Source organism: Prinia subflava, chromosome 1 (assembly GCF_021018805.1).
Source record: "Prinia subflava isolate CZ2003 ecotype Zambia chromosome 1, Cam_Psub_1.2, whole genome shotgun sequence".
Taxonomy (NCBI): domain Eukaryota; kingdom Metazoa; phylum Chordata; class Aves; order Passeriformes; family Cisticolidae; genus Prinia; species Prinia subflava.
Window position 1 is genome coordinate 87,081,969 of NC_086247.1, and position 22,798 is coordinate 87,104,766.

At 42.5% G+C, this 22,798-nt stretch overlaps 1 protein-coding gene across 1 annotated transcript in view; it reads left to right on the plus strand.

Annotated features, from left to right (window-relative positions):
* BMP6 (bone morphogenetic protein 6) overlaps positions 1–22,798 on the plus strand; it is an 89,243-nt gene that overhangs the window by 46,967 nt on the left and 19,478 nt on the right. Inside the window, exon 2 of the mRNA XM_063402067.1 lies at positions 15,921–16,113. Coding sequence (XP_063258137.1) covers positions 15,921–16,113 — 193 coding nt within the window. The remainder of the gene's footprint in view (positions 1–15,920; positions 16,114–22,798) is intronic.

Below are 22,798 nucleotides of genomic sequence, written 5' to 3' on the forward strand. Positions count from 1 at the left end.
TACTGGTATTAAAAATATAGATTTGCTATGGGTGCCAGCAAAATAGTTCATCTTGTAGAAAGAAGAGCATTGTGAGGGAAGCTGCAAAATAATTTACGTTCTGCTTTTCCAAAGTCTTTCCAAGGTCTTTATTGGGGAAAAAAAGCAAAAAAGCAAAGTGCTGTTGGTAAAATAACTTGGAGAGAGGTTTTTTCTTGTAGGAAGGTGTTTCCATAAGACTCTTAAGCACAGCTTAAGAATGCAAAGGGGATTTCATGAGAGCCTTTACCTACCCATTGCAGTTTTGTGAAAGGTGTGGCTATTCCATCACTTAAATTACTTGTCCTAAAGAGCTTTTAATTGGGGCATCATTTTGATTGTAGTGCTTCAAATAACTCAGGAGTGTCAGGCATGGTTTTGGTTGAGCCTTCTTGCTCAAACCAGTAGGGCTGAGACCTTCTGTGTTTCTGATAATTGTCTCAGCTCAGCTGAGTTCTTTGTGAATTACCAGGAATTACTTAAGTGTACTTTTGGATTCTACCTGATAAAGCAGCAACTTTTGATGAAACCATGTCAGGTTTCCCTGACCTCTTTCTCTTAGCTTGCTCTGCCCTCTATTGAGGTGAAATTAGGCCATTTGTATATTTTCATCTAGGGATTTCTGTTTTCTTACAAGCTGGAGTTTTTACGTACTGTTAGCATGAAACATTTTGCTTCAATGAAATACGATTTCATTGGTTTTGGTTCACTTTGGGATGTTTTGGTTCCAGTCTGACACTAAAGAACATCCGTTTGGAAGTGTCAAGGTTTTGGAAATGGAAGCTCCATTTCTAGCCCTATCATAACTCTGGGATCCCAGGACTGCTGGGTGTGTTCCTGTGACATTCATCTTTTAATGCTTCCCTGTAAGGCATCTGAGCTGTGATGGTGTCCATAAAATTTGTAAAGTATTTCAAACTGGAATATAAATAAGAAATATTTGCTCCTTATTCAGCAATATTCCCTATTGAAGCTCTGTTTTCCAGTTATGTGGAATTCTAGCAAGACCATAAGTTTCCCAGCAAAAGTGGCTGCATTCAGAAGGGGTTCCAGGGGGCAGTTTCTTGCTGTTGCTTAATGCATGAACTTGTAATAATTGAACTCCTAAGCTGTATCTCCTTGCACAAGGAATGAAAGCTAGGGATAGAAGGAATATTTGTTGTATTCTGAATATGACATATGAGTCCAAAAGACTTTTGATTCAGCCTGTGCTGCTTATTTAAGAGTGTGCAGCCTTTCATAAAATTTTAGTTTTAAGAAGAAAACTATTCCATATCAGAAAATAAAACATTAAAACTGCATATAGAAGAAATGAAAGTCTTTGAAGGAGAATAAAGTGAAAATACATCTCACAGCTTTACCTGAGCCATGCAGAAATGCAGCTTTAGCCTCTACTGATATGCAGGACATCACGAATATGGAGCACAGAATGTTAACCTGAGCACTGGCTATTTGTATCTAATAGCAGGTTATAAGTGTTAAGGCATTGAACTATTGCATTCATGTTTCTCTTTATTTAAAAATAGCAAAACTTTTTTTTTTATTCAAAGTGATTCAGCATGTACTTGATTCCACACTTACATATGTACTAGTTGGGGAAGTTTATCAGTGCACATTTTGCTGTTAGCAATGAAACCAAAACTAAAAATCTTAGTAAATCCAGCTAAATTTGCATTTATTTGTGGATAGACTAGATAATATTTCTTTCTCCCTTCCATCCATTCTGAAAGCAGAATTCACATTTGACTGTCTCTTCAAAGCATTTCAAACACGCTCTCTTCTTTGTGCAGAGTACATCTGACTCCTTTTTTAAAAACTAAATAGTCCTACTGCTTCAGATACCTGACTGAAGACCTTAATACTTGTGCTTCTAATCCCACGGTGCCCTAACAGGACTGATCTGTGATGCACTGAGCCAAATCAAATATTTGGATGTAGCAAATCACAGGGGGTAATAACCTTATCTCAGGTCAGTCATGCTGTCAATTATCAGACCACTGTCCCTGCCCAGAGCTGTTTTGGGTGAGATGCAGCTCAGGTAGGTCCTGTGACAAACATTGCATTGGATGCATTGGATGCAGGGCAGCCATCCCAGCTGCTGCTCTGCAGAGGAAACAGTAGAAAGGCAGTGGCAGAGGAAAGAAACTTTTCATAAAGTTGAATTAGATGTATGAGGCTGAAACAGGCACTCAAAAAAGTTTGTATCATTTTTGCCGTTGTTGAGTATCAGTATTTTTTGTATATAGAATAAAATCTTGTCTTTGAAAAACATTTCTTCCCACTAAAAAAGCCACCTTATTGTGCTTTTTTCTTGTTTTGTTCCCCTAGTAGAAAAAATATATTTCAGATTCTAAAATATTAAGAGCATAATTATGAGAAAAGCATTTCTTATGGAAATACTTACTAGAAAATATTTTTTCTTTGCCAGGATTTTCTTAGGTCCCAAGCCTTATCTCAGTGCCTACAGTAGAAGCTGAGAGCTCTGTTTCACCCAGCCTCTTTCTGGCTCAGCCTAAAGCAGAGTTGCTCAAGCTATTGATATTTTCCACATGGTAAAGGCAGAAACATTTCATCCCATAGAAAAGATTTTCTAATACTGGATGGAAAGACCTTCCAACACTTTGAATGTATGCTATCCCCAGTAAGATAAACCTTCTATCTAAAATATTTTCCATCTCAGATTTTCCTCTGATGGAAAGATACGGAGTGATTCTTTCCATGGATTTGAGTACCAGGGTGAAAAATAATGTTGCTACAAGCTCTTCGGGATCTTGGAATACAAAGGCGATATTATTCAGGTTAGGGTTGGATTTTTCTTTTTTATATAATGTCTTCAGATGAAAAGTGTGGGTCAGAAAGAATCTGGAAGGTTATATACATCAACACCTCACCAAGACATCAAGCATGTGGAATTCAATATTGCAGTCATTATGCTTGAAAGAATGCTTGAAAGAATTCTCCTTGACTACCCAAACAAGTGCACATATATCAGGTAGTCAGAGGTCTTCAGAAAACAAACAAAAATTCCACCAAATAATCCCTTCTTGAGCTGGTCTATTTCCTGTAATTTCCTAACTAGCATAAAGTAGCCAAATTCTGTGGTCTGGAGTGACTTGTTCTGCATTTTTTTTTCCTTAGGGATTTACAAACCACAGAGACTTGGAATGGATCAGAATAAATATTTGCTCATGCACCTACTGATTAGAGCTTTCAAAGTCTCCAATCTTGTTACAACACCCATGTGAGCATTAGCATTCATATAGGTTAGGTAAATATAAGGGGTTTTCTCTCTACCTGCTTCTCCCCCCATCAATTTCAGTTTCACGGAGACAACACTTTAAATGTGGCGCATTTTTCTTTTGGTCTCCCTCAGTGTTTTCTGCCTGGCAATTATTTTAGACTGTTACTGTACCAGAGAGTACATTTTTTAAAATCCTTTTTATCCCCCTCCCTTAATATCAAGCATGTTATTACTCATCTTGGAGCACTTCATCACTGCTGTTTCTGAGTTGGAGATTCCTCCAAGTATGATAGCAGCTGCAGCTAATAACATCAATTATACACCACTGAGATTCCTGTTCTCCTATTTTGACTGGAGGAAGTTCTTCACTAGGACATGCCATATAATTAATTGCCTTTTTCTCTCCATGCAAACATTAGAAAAGCTTTAGCCTTGCTGTGTCTATGGAGAATAGCCATAAAAAGATTCATTTGCTGAAGTCACAACCCCAGTTGTTAGGGTGGCTTAGTGTACAGGGGTGAAAAAGATTTAGGAAATTTGCATTAAAAGGCCTGGTGTTTTTCAACTCTCCCCACTGTCCACATGTTTGTAAAAAGAGCGCTTTGATGTGCTAACCTGATCCAAACTTTCTTATAGTGGATGGCTTTCTTATTAAAGCACAAATAAAAAACTGAGCAGGTATGGCAGCTGTCTCCATGGAGTCTTGTTGATACTGTCAGATACATAGCATTGCTCTCCTGCTGTAACTTTAAAAAATATTTTAAAGGACTTACGGAAAAAAAAAAGAAAAAAAGGCAATTTTTAAACCAACGTGCCTAAAGTCATAAACTAAAATAAATAGTCACAAACTGAGTCATAAACTAAAATTTGTGTCTGGGTAATTTAGTTGTTGACAACCTTAAAAACTCTTCAGGCACAACAAAAGATAAAAGATGTATATTAAGAAGAAATTTGTTGTCATTTATTTAAATTGATTTCTCTGTACATATTTATGTATAGTCAACTTTGAAAGAGTTTTGATGTTTTTCTCCAAGGATGGCATGCAGCCAAGACAAGAGAGGAGGGCATTACTAAGAGAGAAGAGCGGAAAAATAAAATCAGTGATGACAAGGCTGGATTGGGTGGGGCAGACAAATGCTGGGATAGCCAAACAGCCAGGACATGATTGCAAGGAGTGAAGATATCGAGGCCAAATGTCTAAAAATTAGTTTGTGGGCAAGTGGCTCTGCTGAAAATTTTAACACATTCTCTTTTTTTTTCATTTTAAATTCTGTCTCCAGGAACCTTATAACGTAAAGAAAAAGGGCAAGATAAACTGAAAGCCAGAAATGTCAACATACCAGCTTGTTTTTTAAACCAGTGAAGTTTATTAATTTCCTATTTGTTAGCCTGAGACCTTTTGCAGTCAGTTTATATGCTATGACTTTGAGAACATTTGTAGATAACTTTTGATTTTGAAATGCCTAAAGCCTAAGGAGTGCTTTGGGTATTTGGTGAAAGTGAGGGGGGTGAGGAGAAAAAAAATAAAAGTAGTACTTGGCAGAGTCTGTCCCTTTTCCTGCTGGATGGTTTTCAGGTGAACTGCCCAGTTATGCTACTGTATGTCAGTCAGGCCAACTATGTGGAACTAAGGATTATTCCACAAATACTCTTTTAATAGTTCTTTTAATAGTGCTTTTCTTCAAGTCTTACTTTTTTCCTAGGGTTTCCTATCCTGGCTGGGAGTCTCCCATCATTCCCAAAGCATTGCATCCCCCTGGCTTTCACCAGGGCTGGGTACTGTGCTCAGCAGCTGGGAATAGGAGCTGTGTCCCCTGCAGGCCCGGCGTGGGGCTGCTGCCACTGATGGCTTTATCAGATGGACAGAGACATTCCAAGTATGCTTCTGGTCACTGTGGGATATGGGAATATAAAAAATAATGAAAAAGGGAGGCTTAGACCATAGCTGTTAGTTACACCAGGCATTTTTGTCAAGACTTTTTATTTTCCTTTATTTTTTTCTTAACAAGTGAAATCCTTTTACTCCTAAGCAGATTGTTAAAGCTGTGTGATGCCATTTTCTTTTCTTTTTAAAGCTGTGTTTTGATCAGCTGAAAGCTGCAGGTTAGGTAAAACTATTAATGACCATTTTTTGACCTCTGCTCCAACCGCCCACAGCGGCTGCAAATTTTTAAACGTCTGACGGCTGCTTGGCTCTCCACAGCATCATTATGTTGGTTGACAGCAGATGAGGTTTCAGAGGTAAAAAAGTCACTTCCCAAATTGCACCCTGCTAGCATGGCCAGTAGACAGATTAAAAAATGGGAGTTCAGTGGCATGGTAGGGCAGGAGAACTTGGGGTTTTTTATGAGTAAGGCATGCCAAGAGTTCCCTCTGGTTCTCTCTGCGTGTATGGTGTGGGCAAATCATGACACAGGGCTAGTGAGGGGAGAATGCTTTGCAAGATGTTATTGCCTCAGAAAGAGGAACACTTACCTCACGTTGCTGTAAGGGCTGTAAAATATTCTGGGATTTCTGGGGTTTTTTTCAGTTTTCATGGTTGCCGCTCTTGAGTACTTCCCAGATGTGTTAGGGCTGCACACATGAAGCTGCACACATGAAGCGAGCAGCTTCATGGCCCTTCTGCCTTTGCTGGAGAAGGCTGTGTAAGTGGTGAGGCTTTCCTTTGCCTTCTTTTGTCCTTCTTTGCCCATTTTTCTCTCTTTGTCAACTTCCTGGGCCTGAGAGAGTATTGCCTGAACCTTCAGGGAACCTGTCAAGATGACCAGGACAGAAGGATAGAGAGGAAGGAGTGATAAATAAGAAGTGTGGCAAGAGAAATAGCGGGTTTAGCAAGGGTGCTCTGGTATTTCTGTGTAGATCAATGTCTTCCAAGGTGCTGGTTTTTTCCAGTTGGCACCAGGAGTTGTCCTAACTCTGTGGTGGTGTTCAAACCCAGCAGTGGTTGAGAATCTCCCGTCCCAGTGACATGTTGGAACCCTTTCCTCTGGATCAGTGTGCCAAGCCAGCACATAGTGAATGGATGCACTGGGGGGGTGGGGGGTCACTTATAAACAGTGCTGTTCTTTGGACAAATATACATAGCCAGGAGTAATAGTCTTTAAAACACTTTACTGTTTCTTCAGGCACTTCACAAGTTTGCTCTCCTCAGTCTTCAGAGCTGTAGCATCATCTTGCTTTGACTGTCACAAAGAGTGTTTGCTTTGTGGGCATGTTAAAGTTTGTGAACTTGTGGGTCTCCAGACCATGATTTTACTTTTTATCCCTGCAACCACTCCCTGCCCTTCTTAGGGGTAGTGCTTCTTCCTTTCTTGTATCTTCTGTTCTTTGGCTCATGCCAAGTCTGGTGTCCTTCATGCTGTCTCACAGAGTGCCCTGCCCGTTCCCCAAAGCCCATGCTCTTTGGTGGTCTTTCGGCTGGATGCTGCTTAATTCAGTCATTTGAAATTGGAGCCTTGTGCAAAACACTAAATAGTGAACAATAAGTGAGGCAACAGCATTTCATGGTATCAGCTGGAGTCACAAGTCATGTCAGCAGTGGCAATGCCCTTAGTGGTGGTGCAGTCTCCAGGATGGCCTGACAACCTCTGGAGCGGAGCTGGATTCTTCTGTGTATCTGAGTCTTGAGTGCTGGATAAAACTTTTCCAAAAATTTATAAAGCGCTTAAGCGCTCTGGACAGTATTTTTATGGGGAGTGATTGCACTGTGCTCAGGAGATATCTTTTTCAGCTGGGCCATTAAATGAAAAGCTGAAACCTGCCTGTGATGCCAAGAGATGAGTGCTCAACAAAATGAAAGCGTGCAACTTAAATTGCAAACATTTGTCTGTTGCCTGCTTTCCTGCTTGCTGCTGGTTGATTCACAGTTATGCCATTAAACATAAAACCTCACCTGCAAGAAAAGCAGAGAGGATAATGCCCATAAATGAAAAAAACTTCCCCACTTTGCACAACCTGCATTTTGAAATTTAGCTCAGACTTGCAAGTGAATTGGTTTGTTCTGCCTTAAATTCCTGCAGAAGTACAGATAATTTTGAGACATGGTGCGAGGTGACTGTGCCATTTAAAAAATCCTGAAAATATTTCCAGACCCAGCCGGTGCACCCAGGGCAGCTGCGCTTCCAGGGAGCTGCGTGCCAGTGGCCGTGCCAGCAGGAAATGCAGCGTGACCTGTGGCGAACCTGGAGGGTGGGAAACGCTGCGAGGAGATTTCTATGGGCAGCTCTGAGTGTCCTCGGCAGTTTCTGGGTGGGTACAGACACAGGAGCCAATGCTGAGCCAAGGGAGCAAGCAGGAGCAGGAGGAGAATTCCCTTCCCACCACGTGCACGGCTGCGAAGCACTTCCGATCGTGTCTCTGTGCCGATGGGCTGACAGCGTCGCCTGCTCCCCTCCTACCAGCTGGCTCTGCACGCATGAAGCCTGGCTGTGAAATAGAAATGCTTTTTGGAAAGCATAATATTATTTTAATCATAAATTATTTGGAAACGGAATACAGAAATAGCTTCAGACCACTTCTTCCAGAGGGGTGTTTTTGCAGTCAGGGTCTTTATCAGCTTCTCAGTGGGAACTGAATTAATATCGCCACAAAAATGCAAACAGTAGTGCCTTTGATAAAGCAATTTGGCATCCCTTAGGCAAAAAGATGTTTTGTTTTCCTAAGATACAACACTGCTTGCAGTGCAGGGGCCTGCCGTATGTGCCAGCATACGGAAAGAACGTACCAGTTTTGTTACCATTTGTGTTGGGAAGGCGTGGGGAAGGACGGAAGGAGGCGGCTGTGGAAGCAGGTCCAAAGCGATCTCTGTTATTGCAAGGGGGCAGCCCAGGAGGCCCCAAAGTGAGTGTTGGTGGCAGAGGTGCTGGTGGCCTGCAGTCACCTCCTGGCTTAGCTGCCCCCGAGCACTTTGCCAAGGGCTCTCCTTCTCCTCAGTTGTGCTTTAGCTTTTCCCATTGTGTGCTAGAGCAAGGCTGGTCCGCACTGCTGCCTCTTCCCATTGCGGAGTGGAAAAGCCTTAATGGCCATACAGTAGGCATCTTTGTGAAAATGTGAAAATGCCTTTTTAGTACTTTCTGGTGTCCCATGGGTATTATGTATTTGATTAGGGCATTATTTTGATTTTTAGACTGCCTTTGGTTCAAGAATCCTGAAAGGAAGCTGTTGTTGCAACTATTTTAATCTGATTTTACAAGCTGATTCCAGCTTGATTCCCAGCACACAGAAACAAAGAAGAGCTCAGTTGCATTTTTCATCCAAAAGTAAAAAACCCTCCTCCTTTGAAGCTCTTCTGTAGAGTGTTATGTTTAGAGAGCAATTTGCTATTGTTTAAATTTAATCTCCATAATTACATTGGGATTGGATTAATGATGGGTTATTTTCTGAGTCATTATTTTCTGGCACACACAGCTCTCCAGCATAAAGCCAGGTCTTCAATTGGCTGTAAACTGGCATCGCTCCACAGAAGTCTGTGGAATAATTCCGCTTTATATTGTGTCAGCCCAGATGTGATATTAGAGCTCTTTTGAAGAAAGCATCCTTTTGGAGTTTGTTGGCCTTGAATCTTTGTATTATTGTAAAGGTGTCTAGGTGTTACCTTGAAACTGCATTAAAACCGCACAGAGCTGGTTGTTGTGTCTAACCCACCTCAGCTGAATCTAGAGGGATCAGCAAATGGTGCAATACCAGACTGAACCATAGGTATCTTGAGGTTTTTTTTATACTTAAAACCTGCCTTTTATCCCTGTGGATGTGGGACAAGCTCTTCAGGGAGGCCTGGCAGACTTTTACGTGCTCTTGTCTTGGTCAGTTTCTTTGGAATACTGTACTGAAAATCCCGGAGAGATGTCTGAGAAGCAGAGGGACTGCTTCTTTTTGGAATTAGTTATTTTTGCTCATTCTGCTTCTCAGAAATAGGTGAAGGGGGTGGAATTTGGGAAGATCTGGCACATAGAAGAGCAGGAGCAGTAGGCAGTGGACTTGATGTAGGTGATGAATCCCTCATCATGATTGGGTGATAGAAAGAAACAGTCTTTTCGTGGGAGATTCTGGGAGGCTGTGTAGAATTGCTGTGACCGCAGAAGGTGGTTGAAGTTGCTGGCCTGAGACCAAGGTGGGAAGAAATTATCTCCCAACCTCTTGTGCATGTTAGGCAGGGAAGGCTTTGCTTTCAGACCTTTTATTTTAATGTCTCATCTGAGTTTCCTCTCTTTTAAAGAATCTTCCTTCTCACCACTTGTGAAATGACTTGTTAATAAACCATTGTTTTGGGAAGGGGAATGTTTTGCTTTCTTTTGGGTCTTTACAGCAGGGAGATAGTGGTCAGTCCTGTCGGTAAGCAGCAGTGGATTTAGGATGTTGCTGCAGTGGGATAGAGTGCTTATCTCTTTATCTCGGTGCCCAAGTGACAGTGGCACACACTGTATATATGTAGGTGTGTAAAACAGGCAGCAGTGATCCTTTTCTGATGCATCCTCACTACTTCTAGGAGCCATCTGTTTTTGCTGCTGGCCTGCTCTTGAACCTGCAGTCCCACCCACCCAGAGCAACATAACTTCTGTTTCCTTGTTAAACAGCAGAAAGTACCTGTAAAGCCTTTTAGTCTTCTCTCTTTCCTATTTGAAGATATTAAACTGGTACATGGCGCTCTTTGGGTTGTACTCTGCAGTTTTTAAAACAGTGTTTAGGAAATGCTGCTTATTTTAGGAAGAAATGTCAGCTTTAGTCTTTAGCAGTAACAGTGCTTCTGCAGTTGTGATCATCTCTCAAAGATGTGGAACTGTTTGGGAGATGTGGTATCTTTTTTTAGATTGACCAGATGTCAATCTAAAAAATGTGTAAACACAGACAAGCCTTCAGGCACATGTCTTCAGAGTAAAAAGAAAGTGCTGCAGACCCCATCCATGTAGATCCACTGTGGAACAGAAGGCAAATTGTAAAATACAAATGAAGACCAAGTCTTGCTCTGAAGCTGGACATCCCTCAGACTGGGTGTACAAACCCCCACATTCTTACTCTTTTTTGCTTCAAAAGAAGCAACTAGCAGCTGTGGACCAAGATCAAGGAGGAGGGATTTAAGCTTATATAAATTTTGTTCTGTGCAAGCCATTGTCAGCCAGTATTGAAGAAATTCTGGTGATGCCACTGTAAGTTCACAGCATAGATCAGTCACATATGTACATGGTCCATTTATTAGAGGGGACTGTTGGAGCTTTAGTAATGCTTAAAGCATTTGAGGCCTGATACATTGCTTCATTGCTCCAGATGTGATAAATGCTGTTGACTTAGAGCAGAAATTGGTGATGTCATACAGAGGAATTGCCTTTGTGCTGATCGTGTAGATGTGGTGGTGAGTCTCCTGTTAGCAATTCCAGTTTTCAGAGGTTTTCTCATTTTATCTGGGAGTGGGTCACATGTGAGGGCTGAGAAGAAATTAATAGGAATGGCTTACATTTGTTCTCACCTGAATTCAGGAACACTTATGCAAAACTCATTTTGCATAAGCAGGCTATGAATCCTGGCTGCTTTTCCTGGAGCATGGCAGCTGTGGCCCTGCAAAACCAAGTCACCATTAAAGACCTTGATGTGCAAACTTGTGTGAAACTACCTTCAGTAGTTTCAGCTTTGCTGGGGTCAGGACAGATGCAGAATGGCCTGTCCCAAATAGTCCTATCTTATTAATTTGCAACCCCACTCCTTCTCTGCACCCTCCAAGGAATTACATTGTCATGGAAATCATAATCATTTATATAGGAAAATTATTAAAAAAAAACCTTCTGGAGATCTATGTTAGTATTTTTGGCTTTATTACCAAGAGTTTGAACTAGAGACTTTCTTAAGCCAGTATTTTAATTCTTACCTGGGCACTTGGCCTAACATTTCTCTCAGCAGCTGAGAACTGGAGAAAATCTCCAGATGTTATGATACTTGATGCTGCTGTCCTAAGTGAAAATTGTGTTTCCTCAGGAAAGGCTCTTGACCTGTTATTTCTGCATACTGGTTTAATTTAGATCCAAAAGAAATGCTTAAAATTCCAATGCAGAAGGAGAGTTTATTTCCTTGACTGTCATTAGGCTTATAATTCCTTTGGTCCAGGGTGTGTTCTACACTGCCAAATGGAAGTAGGATGGTATAGTTGCCAAAATAGATGTGTTAATTTCTCAATTAATTTTTTTTTCTGTGCAGTGTTTTTAAAGTAACAAGTATTGTAAGCAGCACACTATTTTTAAACCAGGGACATTTTGTGCTGGAATTGGCTATTGCAACACTGGGTTAGAATTAGAATACACAAAATTCAAAACCACAGTAACCCTAATTTTGCCATTCTTGCCTTTTTAACTGCTCAACAATAGTGCTGTGTTTGTATAGTACTTAAAAATATTTGTTAAGGGGAATGTAAAGAGCTACTGGCAGGCTTCTCTCTTAACTCTTTCTGCACGCTCTGCCAATGTGCTCAGAAACAGGCTCTAGTGAAAACTCAGGGGTGAGTTCAATGTCCAGAGCTCACACCTTCCTTTGTATTGCAAGCAAAGGAGCAGCCACCAGCCAGGATGGGGACAGATTTGCACGGTAGAGTGGGCAGTCCCTCTGGCTCATGGTGGGCTAAAATCTGTTTGACAACCCCTTTCCCAACTCACCCTGATATATGCAGGCTTAGATTTATAACTTCCAAGGACTTACTCCAGCAAAAGAATAAGTATAGTTTGGGATAATACAGTCTGACCATGAAGATGAATTTTATAGGCTATAGTTCATGCCATGACCTTACAAACACTGGTTCTGCCTGGCTTGGTCCTCACCTTCCAGCCAGTACTCTGGGAAAAGGTTATGGGAGGCCAACAACACTCAGGGCTTCTACCTTCCAACCTGCCCCAGCTGTGAGCTGCCCGATTTTCCCTGCAAGAGCTTTGCACAGTTGGGACATGCTTATGTCCATCTTCAGACAGAGATTAGCTTTGGGTTTCACATCACTGGTCAGACTGACCCAAATGTATTCATGTGGAAAAAATAACAATGGGAAAGCAGCTTGAGAAATGATTTCTGCTTTTTGCTGTTGCCTTGCATTTTGGTGTATGCTGTCTGTATTTTGAATACAAGCTCATATGATGCATTGTAATGTGATAGCAATCCAGACTGGGTAATCCTGGGAACCAGCAGCTTGAATCTTGCCTTTCCAAATTTTACTGTTCTAAAACTTGACTTCTTTGTTAAAGATGAAGAGTTTCCAGGGGGCAAAAAGCCCCCAGAGAAGGACTGTTGGCATTTTATATTTTTAAGCTGTCTTGCTGAATGAAAACAGTTGATTATTAGTTTGATGGGGTGACAATGAATATATAGAACTTAAATATCTCACCACTCCCTCAAAGAAAAAAAAGTCCACCCTCCATTGTATCATGGGAAGATACATAGCCAGAAAAACTTTCCAACTCGTTAAACTTTTATACTTGCTTCATACAAGCTTAATGTAGGCTTTTTTCCATCCTGTGATGTTGTTGGGCTGCTTCTGAACTGATCCCGGTGGAGGAGGACACCATCAGCTTAGCAGTATTTCTTTCTTATAACAGAAACCTGCCTTTCTTATAACAAAATAAGCTGAAATGCTTAATTTGAAGGATTAAAAAAAGATTTCCTTGTTTGTGTGTTTCAGGTTGTTTATTCTGCCAAGCCTGATAATGAAATCAGTCTGAATGTTTCCCCTGTAATCAGTTTAGTCAGCTTCTATGATTGTGTGGCATATTTGGGCAAGGACAGGGATAAAGGAAGAAAGTTTAAAAAAACAGGAAAATACTATTGTGAATGTATCAGGCAAGTTATAAACTGGGAAAGGGTAATTGGAGTCAAGCATCATACCTGCTGTTACTTGTCATGCTCTGTGGTAGATGTTTTGGTGGCCTTTTTTCCTCTTGTGACTTGTGTTTGACTTTTTAGGAGATTTAAAATGATACTGATTTAAAGGACTAGAGTTTGATTATGTCACTTTTAAACTGCGCATTTTGTAGTGATGAGTGGAGACCAGGCCCCTGTAACTGACTTGAGGTCAGAAAGGAACAACAAAAAGTGATGTCTGGGCTCTCCTGCACAGCTCTGTGCTGTGTAGGACAGCTCCAGGCTCTCTCCTGTGCTCTTGGAGAGACCATATCACATCTTGATGTGAGGCAAGAGCTGGCAGGAAGCATCAACAATTCCTTTGCTGTCTCTGGTGTAATTTTAGCTTTCTGGCACCCTGATGGAGTTCTGTTTCTTATCCTGCTTTTGTCCTTCCCCTTGCTCTTCCTGCTCCTTCTTTATCATCCTCAGCCATGAGCCGGGGAAAAGCTGCCTCCCTGCACCTTGCCTGTAGGTCACCTCATCCCTGTGACAGCACGGAAGGGGGTGTGGATTTCAGCTGGTCACTGCACCCATGAGTGAGGATGTAGCGAGTTCTAAATCGAGAATTGTTGCTTCATATGTGTGCCCCTCCAAACCCATGGATTTAGACATTCCCTCACCATTAATTACATCCTCTCCTCTTTTAGCAGCGAGTAAACGGGCCAAGCTGGGCACGTCCTGCTGCAAGCAGCCCAACTCAGTTTCTCATTGGTTGGCTGCGTACAAGTTTCTCAAAGTAGATGGCCCCTCTCCTTTGGGAAGTGCATCCCGTGGGACTCTCCTCAGGATGGGGAGGATGGGCAGCTCAGGCCCCGTCTCTGAGGGCGTCCGTGCGAGGGACACCAACCAGTCTGTATTGCCGGAGTCGATCCCCGTTAATCACAGGGGCGGGTGCTGCAAAGGGAAGCCCAGATCACCCATAACCAATAACCAGAGAGGTTATTCCTGGTGGCACTGGAGTCGTGTGTGCTACCATCATCCGCCTTGGTGCAGTCTCTGATGGAGATGCTGGATGTCACAACCTCATTTCTGGAAGCAATAGAGCCCAGTCACACTCATTTGCCTGTTGTTTGACATCTGACAAATGCCGTGCTCACACAGATGCAGTGCAAGACTAGCAAAACTGGCAGCACTGTCTGACTCCGGCAGCAGTTGGAGAATTTGCCCGTTTGCCTTGTGGCAGCCCTTAACACATTATCCCCCAGTGTGGTGTCCCACAGAATGCTCGGCAGCAGTCATGCAGAGGTGCAAAGATTTCCAGGTGGCTTCAAAGAGAAGGATGTGACTAACTGTCTCACAGGGAGCCAGGACGTGGGCCCAGCCGGATGAGGCAGCTCACATGGAAGGGCTGCCAAAAGAAAGGGAGAGGACGGATGAAACTGGCTGGAGAATGAGGAGGAACAGGCAGTTGGGCAAGGTAGAGGGGAAAGTCTCCATGGGCTGTTTCCAGCAGCTGGGAGATGTCTGTTCTTCAGGGAGGTAACCTGTGGGTAAAGTGCCGAACCTCAGGCACGCTGGCTGTCATTCCTGGCTCCGCCACAAACCTCCGCCGCCTGTCCTTGGACAAGTCACCCTCCCGGTGACTCAGTATCCCAGCTGGAGAACAGGCATTGCTGCTTACCTCATGGGGATGTTGGGAGACTAGGCTCGTGGATGCCTTTGCAGTCTGATATATTACATGGGGGAGGGGGGAGCAACAAAAAGTGGCCACAAAGACAAACATTGAAAGGGATCTGTTCTTCCCTTGCTGCCTCTGAACATCATCATGTCCCTAATGATAATGTAATGGTGACTTATTCATCACTGACATATACTCCTTCAGTTCCACTGGTGGGAACGGCTTTTTGTTTTTACTTTTTGTCCCCTCAGGCTTGTAAAGATATAATTTTGTATGTTTATATAATATGTTAATGTTTTAAGCTATTTCTAGTAGAAAATTAGGAAAAATAACAAATGATTAAAGTCAGGCTGAACCAAGATGTAATCAAGTAATACAAGAGTGGCACTGGAAGCAGAGTTTGCAAAGAGAGCCTCAAACAGACAAAATTCAAATCCTGAGACCTAAAGAAGGAGGAATTCTGTTTTGTGTCTGTCTTAAACCCTATGTCTGAGAGTGTACCCAAGGAGGTCTAAGACCAGAAAGAAAAAGTGGTCACTCCTCAGCTCTCTCATTCTAAAACAAGCTTCTGCAAAGGAGGAGGAGCTCTGGCTGACTTTAACCCTCAAAATAAATGTCATGTTGATCATATTCACTCACAAGGTGGTCCAATGGCTAGTGTACAAACCTGGGAGGCAGAAAACAGGAGGTTTTAGGGCACTTAGGGAATTGGTTGACCTGGGGCTATCACTTGGTTCTGCCTGTGCCTAGGTGTGCTAAAGCAGAATGGAACTACTTGTCTCCTCGCTTGGAAGAGGGCTGTGAGACTTAGTGAAATGCTGTAAAGAACATGGAGAGCCACAGGTGGAAAATGCTGGGAGTGGTCACAAGCTTCCGAGTTTTACACAGGAGCAAAATGCATGTTCATATTTCACCAGTCAAAGCTGGCTTTTCTTTAAAAAAATAGGATTTCCCAATGGAATTAGCTACGGAAGAGGAACATTCATACTCACTTAGTATTGCATTTGAAAAGTTTTAGTTGCACAAGTTTTCCAGGCAGTTGCCAGTGCTATCTTTGGAGAAAAACCCGATTCTTGGGGTTTTTTTGAAGGAACAGGTGGCAGCATGTAAAAACCTTTTGTTGTTAAATTTTAGTCATGGTTCCTTTTTTTCCCCTTTCTTTCCTTTTCCCATCTGCAGTTGAGTATGACAAGGAGTTCACGCCTCACCAGCGGCACCACAAGGAATTCAAATTTAATTTGTCTCAGATTCCTGAGGGCGAGGCCGTCACAGCCGCTGAGTTTCGGATCTACAAGGACTGCGTTGTGGGAAGTTTTAAAAACCAAACCTTCCTTATCAGCATCTACCAGGTGCTGCAGGAACATCAGAACAGGTATGCAAGAGGGGGCTTTCTCTGTGCTATCAGCTGCTGTCCTGGAGAAGGCTGAGCTTATGCATTAATATTGATAGGACTGAAAATAAGTATCAGGTTTGTTCATGTTAACAGGGTTATGTTATTGCAGAGTCCTTTCCTTATGGGTATGGTAGAATGAGTGTGAATGAGGGTGTGACATAGCTGCAAGCTCTGTCTTTAGATAAAGAAAGAATCTGCTGAGAAGCAGTAGGTTTTTAAAGCACTGCTGGCATTGCTGTTATATACTGAAATTCACATATCCCCTTTCAACTTAATACTGCCAGCCTGTTTGAAAAATACTGGTAATTAGTTCAGACTTGATCTGCTCTCAGCTGGACTCAAAGTAAATAAAGCAGAAGAAAATTGAGCATGCTGACACAGGTACAAAATCATTTCTGGTCTTACAGTGGCAATGAGAGGAAAAGTGAGAGAGGCAGGGTAGAAACTGTGACACAAAAATCCAAACAAGTGTAAATGGAGTGATTAATTTAAAAAGAGTAATGTTTCAGATGGAGGAATCATGTAAGGCTAAAAGATGGAAATACATGGTCAATTAAATGTCAGAGTAATGCTGTGGTACAAAAGTGTTTCATTACTTCTACCAAAACTTGTCAGGGCTGTAACTGTTCCTCTGCTACAGGCATTTAAAAAAAGAAATCAAAACCAGCAGTGTTTGAAAAAAGTTCAATTTGTTTTCTCTGTGAAGGCTTCATGAGTGTTTTCCTTTTTTCTCCTTCTTTCTCCAGCCTTTCCACTGGTAACATTTGGAGGGATTCGCCTTTGATAATTGGCAGTTCTTAGGGCAACATCAAATAGGTCGTGGTTGTTCTGTGGGGAGTGTGGCCTCTGGGGAAAAGAGAGAAATACTTGGGTTAAATAGGTGATGGGGAAGAAGGTGTGGGTTTTGGAAGACCAGTGTTCCCTTTGTGCTTCAACTTGCAGATTGCTGGAGTGCCTTCTGGGGTGGTGTGCATGCTGGTGTGCATTGTTACATCAATGCCCATTTGAAGAACTGATCAAAGACCAGACAGTCATGCAGACTTCATAGATGTTAGATATATTGTTCATTCAGAGGCACATTGCAGTGAAAATGGCAAGTATTGGTCTGCTTCAGATTCCACAAGAAGAGATCCCACCTCTGGAGCAGGAAGGAAACCCCTGCCAAGTGTCTGTGGAAGAAATTGATACGCTGCTCTGTGACAGGCACTGAAGCAGGGCACAGAATAGGAGAACTGTCAACTTCTATGTGGATATAACATTTTTTCAGAGTAAACTAAGCAAGCAAGGCAATGTGGGAAAGAGAACAAAGTACTGGATAAAGTACAGGATATGGCCCCTTGTATACCCCATTCCTAACAAATTTACAAACTCTCTGCTCTGAGAGTGGCTGTGTGCAACAATGCTGCTGGGACCTTGTATCTGTTTCACACACCATAGCAGAAGCATGCCAAAATGGGATTGCACTGTGAAACTGTGACACGAGTCCTTTGGCATCTGCATGTCCTGGGCATCCCCGGGTGCTGGAGACCCCGCTATGGAGCAGACACAGCAGCACCTGGGTGGGGATCACCAGGTGGTCTCAGTCCAAGGCTGGCGAGTGTTTTGTGTCGTTCCTCCTGCCGTGCCTGGCGGCCGTGCTGAGGGGATCCCGCCACTGGGACTGGGACTCGTAACGCGGCTGCCTCCAGGCAGGCTGCCAGCAGCCCCCTGTCCCTCCTGACAGGGCCTAGGCGTGAACCGCTGACCCGCGGATGAGTGTCTGTAGTTCATTACTAACCCCTGACTCATCCAGTCCCTCAAGGCTCCCTTTTTGTTTCTTTTCCTGCTTTATTTATTTACTTTTACTGGTGGGAAGGAGGGAGACGTTTGGCTAAAGCATTTTGTGCTTCAGATGAGTGTGTGGGACTTGTCACATCATCCTCACAGAGGTGGGCAAGATGTGGCTCACAAATTCTTGCAGCTGTAGAAAGGACGTGCCCTTTTCCATTCTTTTTTCCTTTCAGCTTTAAGGACTCATTCATGTACGTGTAAAATATAAAATCATATTTGAAAACGTGTGCTTCTCTATGAATACATGGGTAGGCTTGTATTTTCTGTATGTATCTGTATACAAATGTGCATGTATATTTATTAATTGTCCCCTTTTTATTAAAAATATGCAGCTGTTAAAAGAGTTAACATAGTGGAAGCTGCATATTGCATATTCAGTGTTATACCCAGTTGAGGTCTGACTCCATTTGCTACAGCTGCCATAGGTTCAAACATTCACCCTCACTGGTTACCTGGGTGGACTTTGGCCTGTCCTCTCTTAACGAAACATTCTTGAAAGCAAATACTAAAAAGTTATATTTAGCTGTTCATTAATATCTCTGCACGGAGGGGAAAAAATGCCCCAGGATTATTCTGGTATGCCTGAAGAAACGATGTTATTTTAGAGGTTATGGGTTTTGCTCATCCATTCACTTACTTGCTTTTACTGGGGGATAAAAAAGTCCAAAATACTTTTTTCTGAGCAGATTGATTTGGAATACAATGTTCTCTTTTCCAGTTCAGAACACTGGAAGGTGGAATTATAAGGAAAAGAAGGCACTGGGTTTTGAAGGAACTTGCTAAATACTTGTTAGGCTTCTATTGAATTTTAGAAAACATCTTATGAGCCAGAAAATAACAGCTGCCTTTGACTTAAAAAAACAAAAACTACTAAAAAAAGTTGTGTCACACTTACTTTAGATTAATGGTTTTGAATAACAGTCTGATGTTTCCTGACACTTTATGGCATTTTATTGCATGAGGAGGAGTCTGCACAGATCTTGAAGTCTAGCTGGTGAACTAGCAGGTGAGAGAGAGGACTTGATGTCACACTTTTTAAAATCTTTTTGTGCTGACAAATATTCCTTCTGGTCAGGGCAATTCATCTCTAAGGGCTGCAGAAGGTGCCTTCTCAGTTAACATTTGCAGTCTTCAGAGAAAGTTCAAAGACACCATGTTAATCTTGGCTTTTATGGGGTTTACAGTTGTCTGGGGCAATTACTGGTAGCTCCTAAAGTACTTTTGGGCACAAATGAGTCTTAATAGGGCAGCTGGCATGTATAGATTTAAACCAGGGTTTTACAAGGGAAAGGCAGTGTGCACCTCTGGGGGAAAAATATAAAGAAAAAGGAGCTGCCTGCTTCTGTCGAAGAAATAAGTTTGGCAGGGCAGGAGATAAGAGAAATCTTCAGTACATACAAATCTTCACCAAAGCTCAGAGCCTGGAAGTATCCCTTGGCTCCAATTAAGTGTAATGAAGTGGCTTAATTCAGTATTACTTGAGCAAAGGGAAAAAAAACCCTCATCTGGACAGTAACAGCATGAGCTTGTGACTCCAGCCCAGATGTGCACTGCTGCACGGATTCACGAGGCGTTGCTGGCTGCTCCCTGATGGCTAAAAATGGAACCAAGCCTGAGGCTAAAATTTCTGCCAGTTACTGAATTATCAAACTGATTTTTGCCACTGTAGACAAGGCTAACATCAGGGACTGTATGGGACCATTTCAGGCTATCTTTTAGGCAGACATGTATGGAAAGAGAGCATGAATGATCAGAGATCAATGCTGATTGAAATAGCATAAAACCTCTGGTCAGAAATGTGACCTTGTCCCATCAGAAATATGAAAAATATACTTGTGAGGGCTCCAGGCAGTGAAATCACACTGAGGACAGTGTGGTCTATGTACATTCTCTCTCAAAAAAGAAAACATTTTTAATACTGACTCACTTGTGTCAGTAGTATTTTCATCTCCCCATTCCTTCCACCCTTTTCATAAGGTAAGAAAAATAGTGCCTAGAAATGAAGCTTTTGTTTTTTAACCAAACCGTGGTTAACAGCCACGTTTTGTCATAACACAAACTGCTGGAGCTGTCAGTGGGATACTGCGAGGAGATTAATGAAATCCTCAGGATGGATGGGTCAAGCTTGTGGCCAGCCATTAGTGCTATGCATTTTGGGCTGTGGAGAAGAGGCTTCACCAGGCAGGGCTGAGGTGACATCTGGTTTGCTTTGAGGGGGATGACTGGGCTTTGAAACAGGCTGTGGGCTGTAGGGGCTGATGCTGGGAGAGGGAATGGGTGATACATCTGGCGGATGTTGCTGCCCTTCAGCTTCTCACGCCCCAGAGTTTTAAGAGACTGGGCTGTTTGAACACTACGGTGGGATTTTTTTTTTTTTTTTTTTTTTTTAATTTCAGCAGACAGGAGCTACACAGCCTCAACTCTCCTCCCTTGTGTGGTACCAACATAAAGCTAAACCCAGCACCTGGGTTTGAGTCTAAAATGCAGGACTGATTTTGTGGGAGAACCAGCAAGGCCCACTGTGATTTCTGGTACCTCTTGGGAGCGGAATGCCATGTAAACAAGAGCTTTACAAGGGAAGGGAAGAAATGAGTTTGTCCCTGAAAACAGATCATTATTTAAACAGTTTCTTTCTCAAACCTTCCATGCCCTCACCCAGAGAGGTGTCAGGTCAGGCCTAGGGAAGGCAGTTTATGGTTGATCAAAGATGTTAGTCCTTGGTTTGGATCATCAGTATGTTTTCAAGTGTAAATATCCTGCTAATGCAGACCTCAAAACACTCCCACACTGTCCAAACAACTGATCTATGAAAAACACAGTGGCCTGTGTTAGTGATCAAAGGAAGATACGGTACGTTAATGGTCAGTTTATTAAACAGTTTCGTTTGCACCCAGAATGAAATATGGGAACATGATGGTCAGGAAGATTCCTCCTACATGAAAAGACATGTGTGGACATAAATGGGCCCTGCAGAGCAATTGCCTGGGGACCATGTTTCTGTTCCACTGAACGCAATTCCTTAAGGGTTAAGGCACTTGTTGGTTTTAGCTGCCAGTTATAGTGGTAATAAAGTCTTCCTCTTTGCAACAGGATATTTATACAAATGCGATCCGAGCTTCTAATCTAAAGGGCAAATTGATTCAACGGCAGTGTTTATAGCTTAGAAAATAAATAACCCTCCTCAACTGGGTTTTGGAATGGGTTGTGTAATACAAATGACAAAGCTAGCATCAATCTGTTTCAAGTTGGGGTCAGATTTGTATATAGTGTGCATATAATGTATATGATTGGGCTGTTTCCATGATGCTATAGAGAGGCGTCTGTCCACATCTCAGTTCAGCTCCCACTGTGGGTATGTGATTTGTTGTGTTTTAGGCTGGTTGGTTTAGAGCAGTTTGAAAGTCAGAGTTATTCTGGGTGAAATATACTGGTTTCGTAACCAGCTGACATTCCCTATCTAAACTAAGGAATGCCATATCAGTGCCTTATTTCTTTACTTAATGGACAAAGAGAAATACTACCCCTTTGTCCACTCCCCCATCTTCATGCCTCAAACTGCATTTAAACTCTGAAATGTACTACTATAGCCATCACTACATCTGGAATAACCCTTTTTCTTACAGAATTGTAGTTTAGGAAAAAAAGGTAGATACATTTCTTATTCCTATGACTTGGGATGATTTTTTCTTTTCTTTAACTGTTTCAGTTGGTAAAATATTCATTCCTCAAATCTGTAAAGCTCAAGACCTTAAGCTGAATGTATTGGGACACCTTTGCATCCACATGTCTGTGTTGACTTTACTGGGGTTTATCATGGGCCTGTAGGCTGCACTTCCCATAGTCTTGGTGTCTTCTAGCTCTAGGCTGTGATTTTCCACTCTTTGCCAGAGGCAGATCTGAAACCTGGGTTTCACCCTGCTGCTCTCTGGTGAGTCTGGAAGACTTAACCCTCTGTCCATGGAGGCTTTGGTGCCAGGGGCGATGGACACAGAACAACCTTTTCAGCACAGGGTTACTCATTGTATGGAGCAGTGGAGTTGCAACACTGAGCTTATCCATTCCTTCTTGTGCTTTTCCACATCTGGATGCATCCAGGATGGCTTTCCCCTTCCTATGCTGAATTGCAGACCTCCTCCAGAAGGTCCCAACACTTCCATTCCATGCTTTTTTTCCTCTGCTGGCTTTCAGTTCTTGCAAATCAGTGCCCAGCTGCTGGTCTTCTCTTCCACCTTGGAAGCAACTTCATTTGTAGGTTGTCATTTCTTCATATCTCCTTCCTTGCTTCTAAGAAACTCTTACAGGCTGTGTACAACTCTCCTGGCCTCAGGTGGCATTGCTTCTTCAGGACAGGTAAGCTGAACCTCGCTTCTCATGAAACAATGGAGACTGTCTTTGCTTCCCATGGCAGCTCACTCCAGGTGCTGGCATTCCCCTGCCCGAGGCTCTCTGTGCAGGGGAGCACAGATAGATTAAATGTTCTATGCTGCTGTTAAATCTTTGGAGTGCTGGTCATTTAGATACACTAAGCTGTTAAGGTTTTGTATTGCATCTCTTGGCAGTACCTGTGGGAGCTCCACATAAGGTCCATTCTATAAGTAGTAAACACTTTTCAGTTTGAAGTAGTGCTTATATCTATGCAAGATGGGGGATCTACAGGCCTGAGAAGGCTGCAGTTTCAAGGTTTTATCTGTGTGGAGATCCATTCAGCTCTGTAAGACTGTGTTAGTTGTGGTTAAGAGTAATTTGCCCACTGAAAGTAGATAAGAGCAAATAATCTTGCTAGTTTGCTATATGCACAGGATAATTTTTACAGAAAGTTGATGTCACCGCAAAC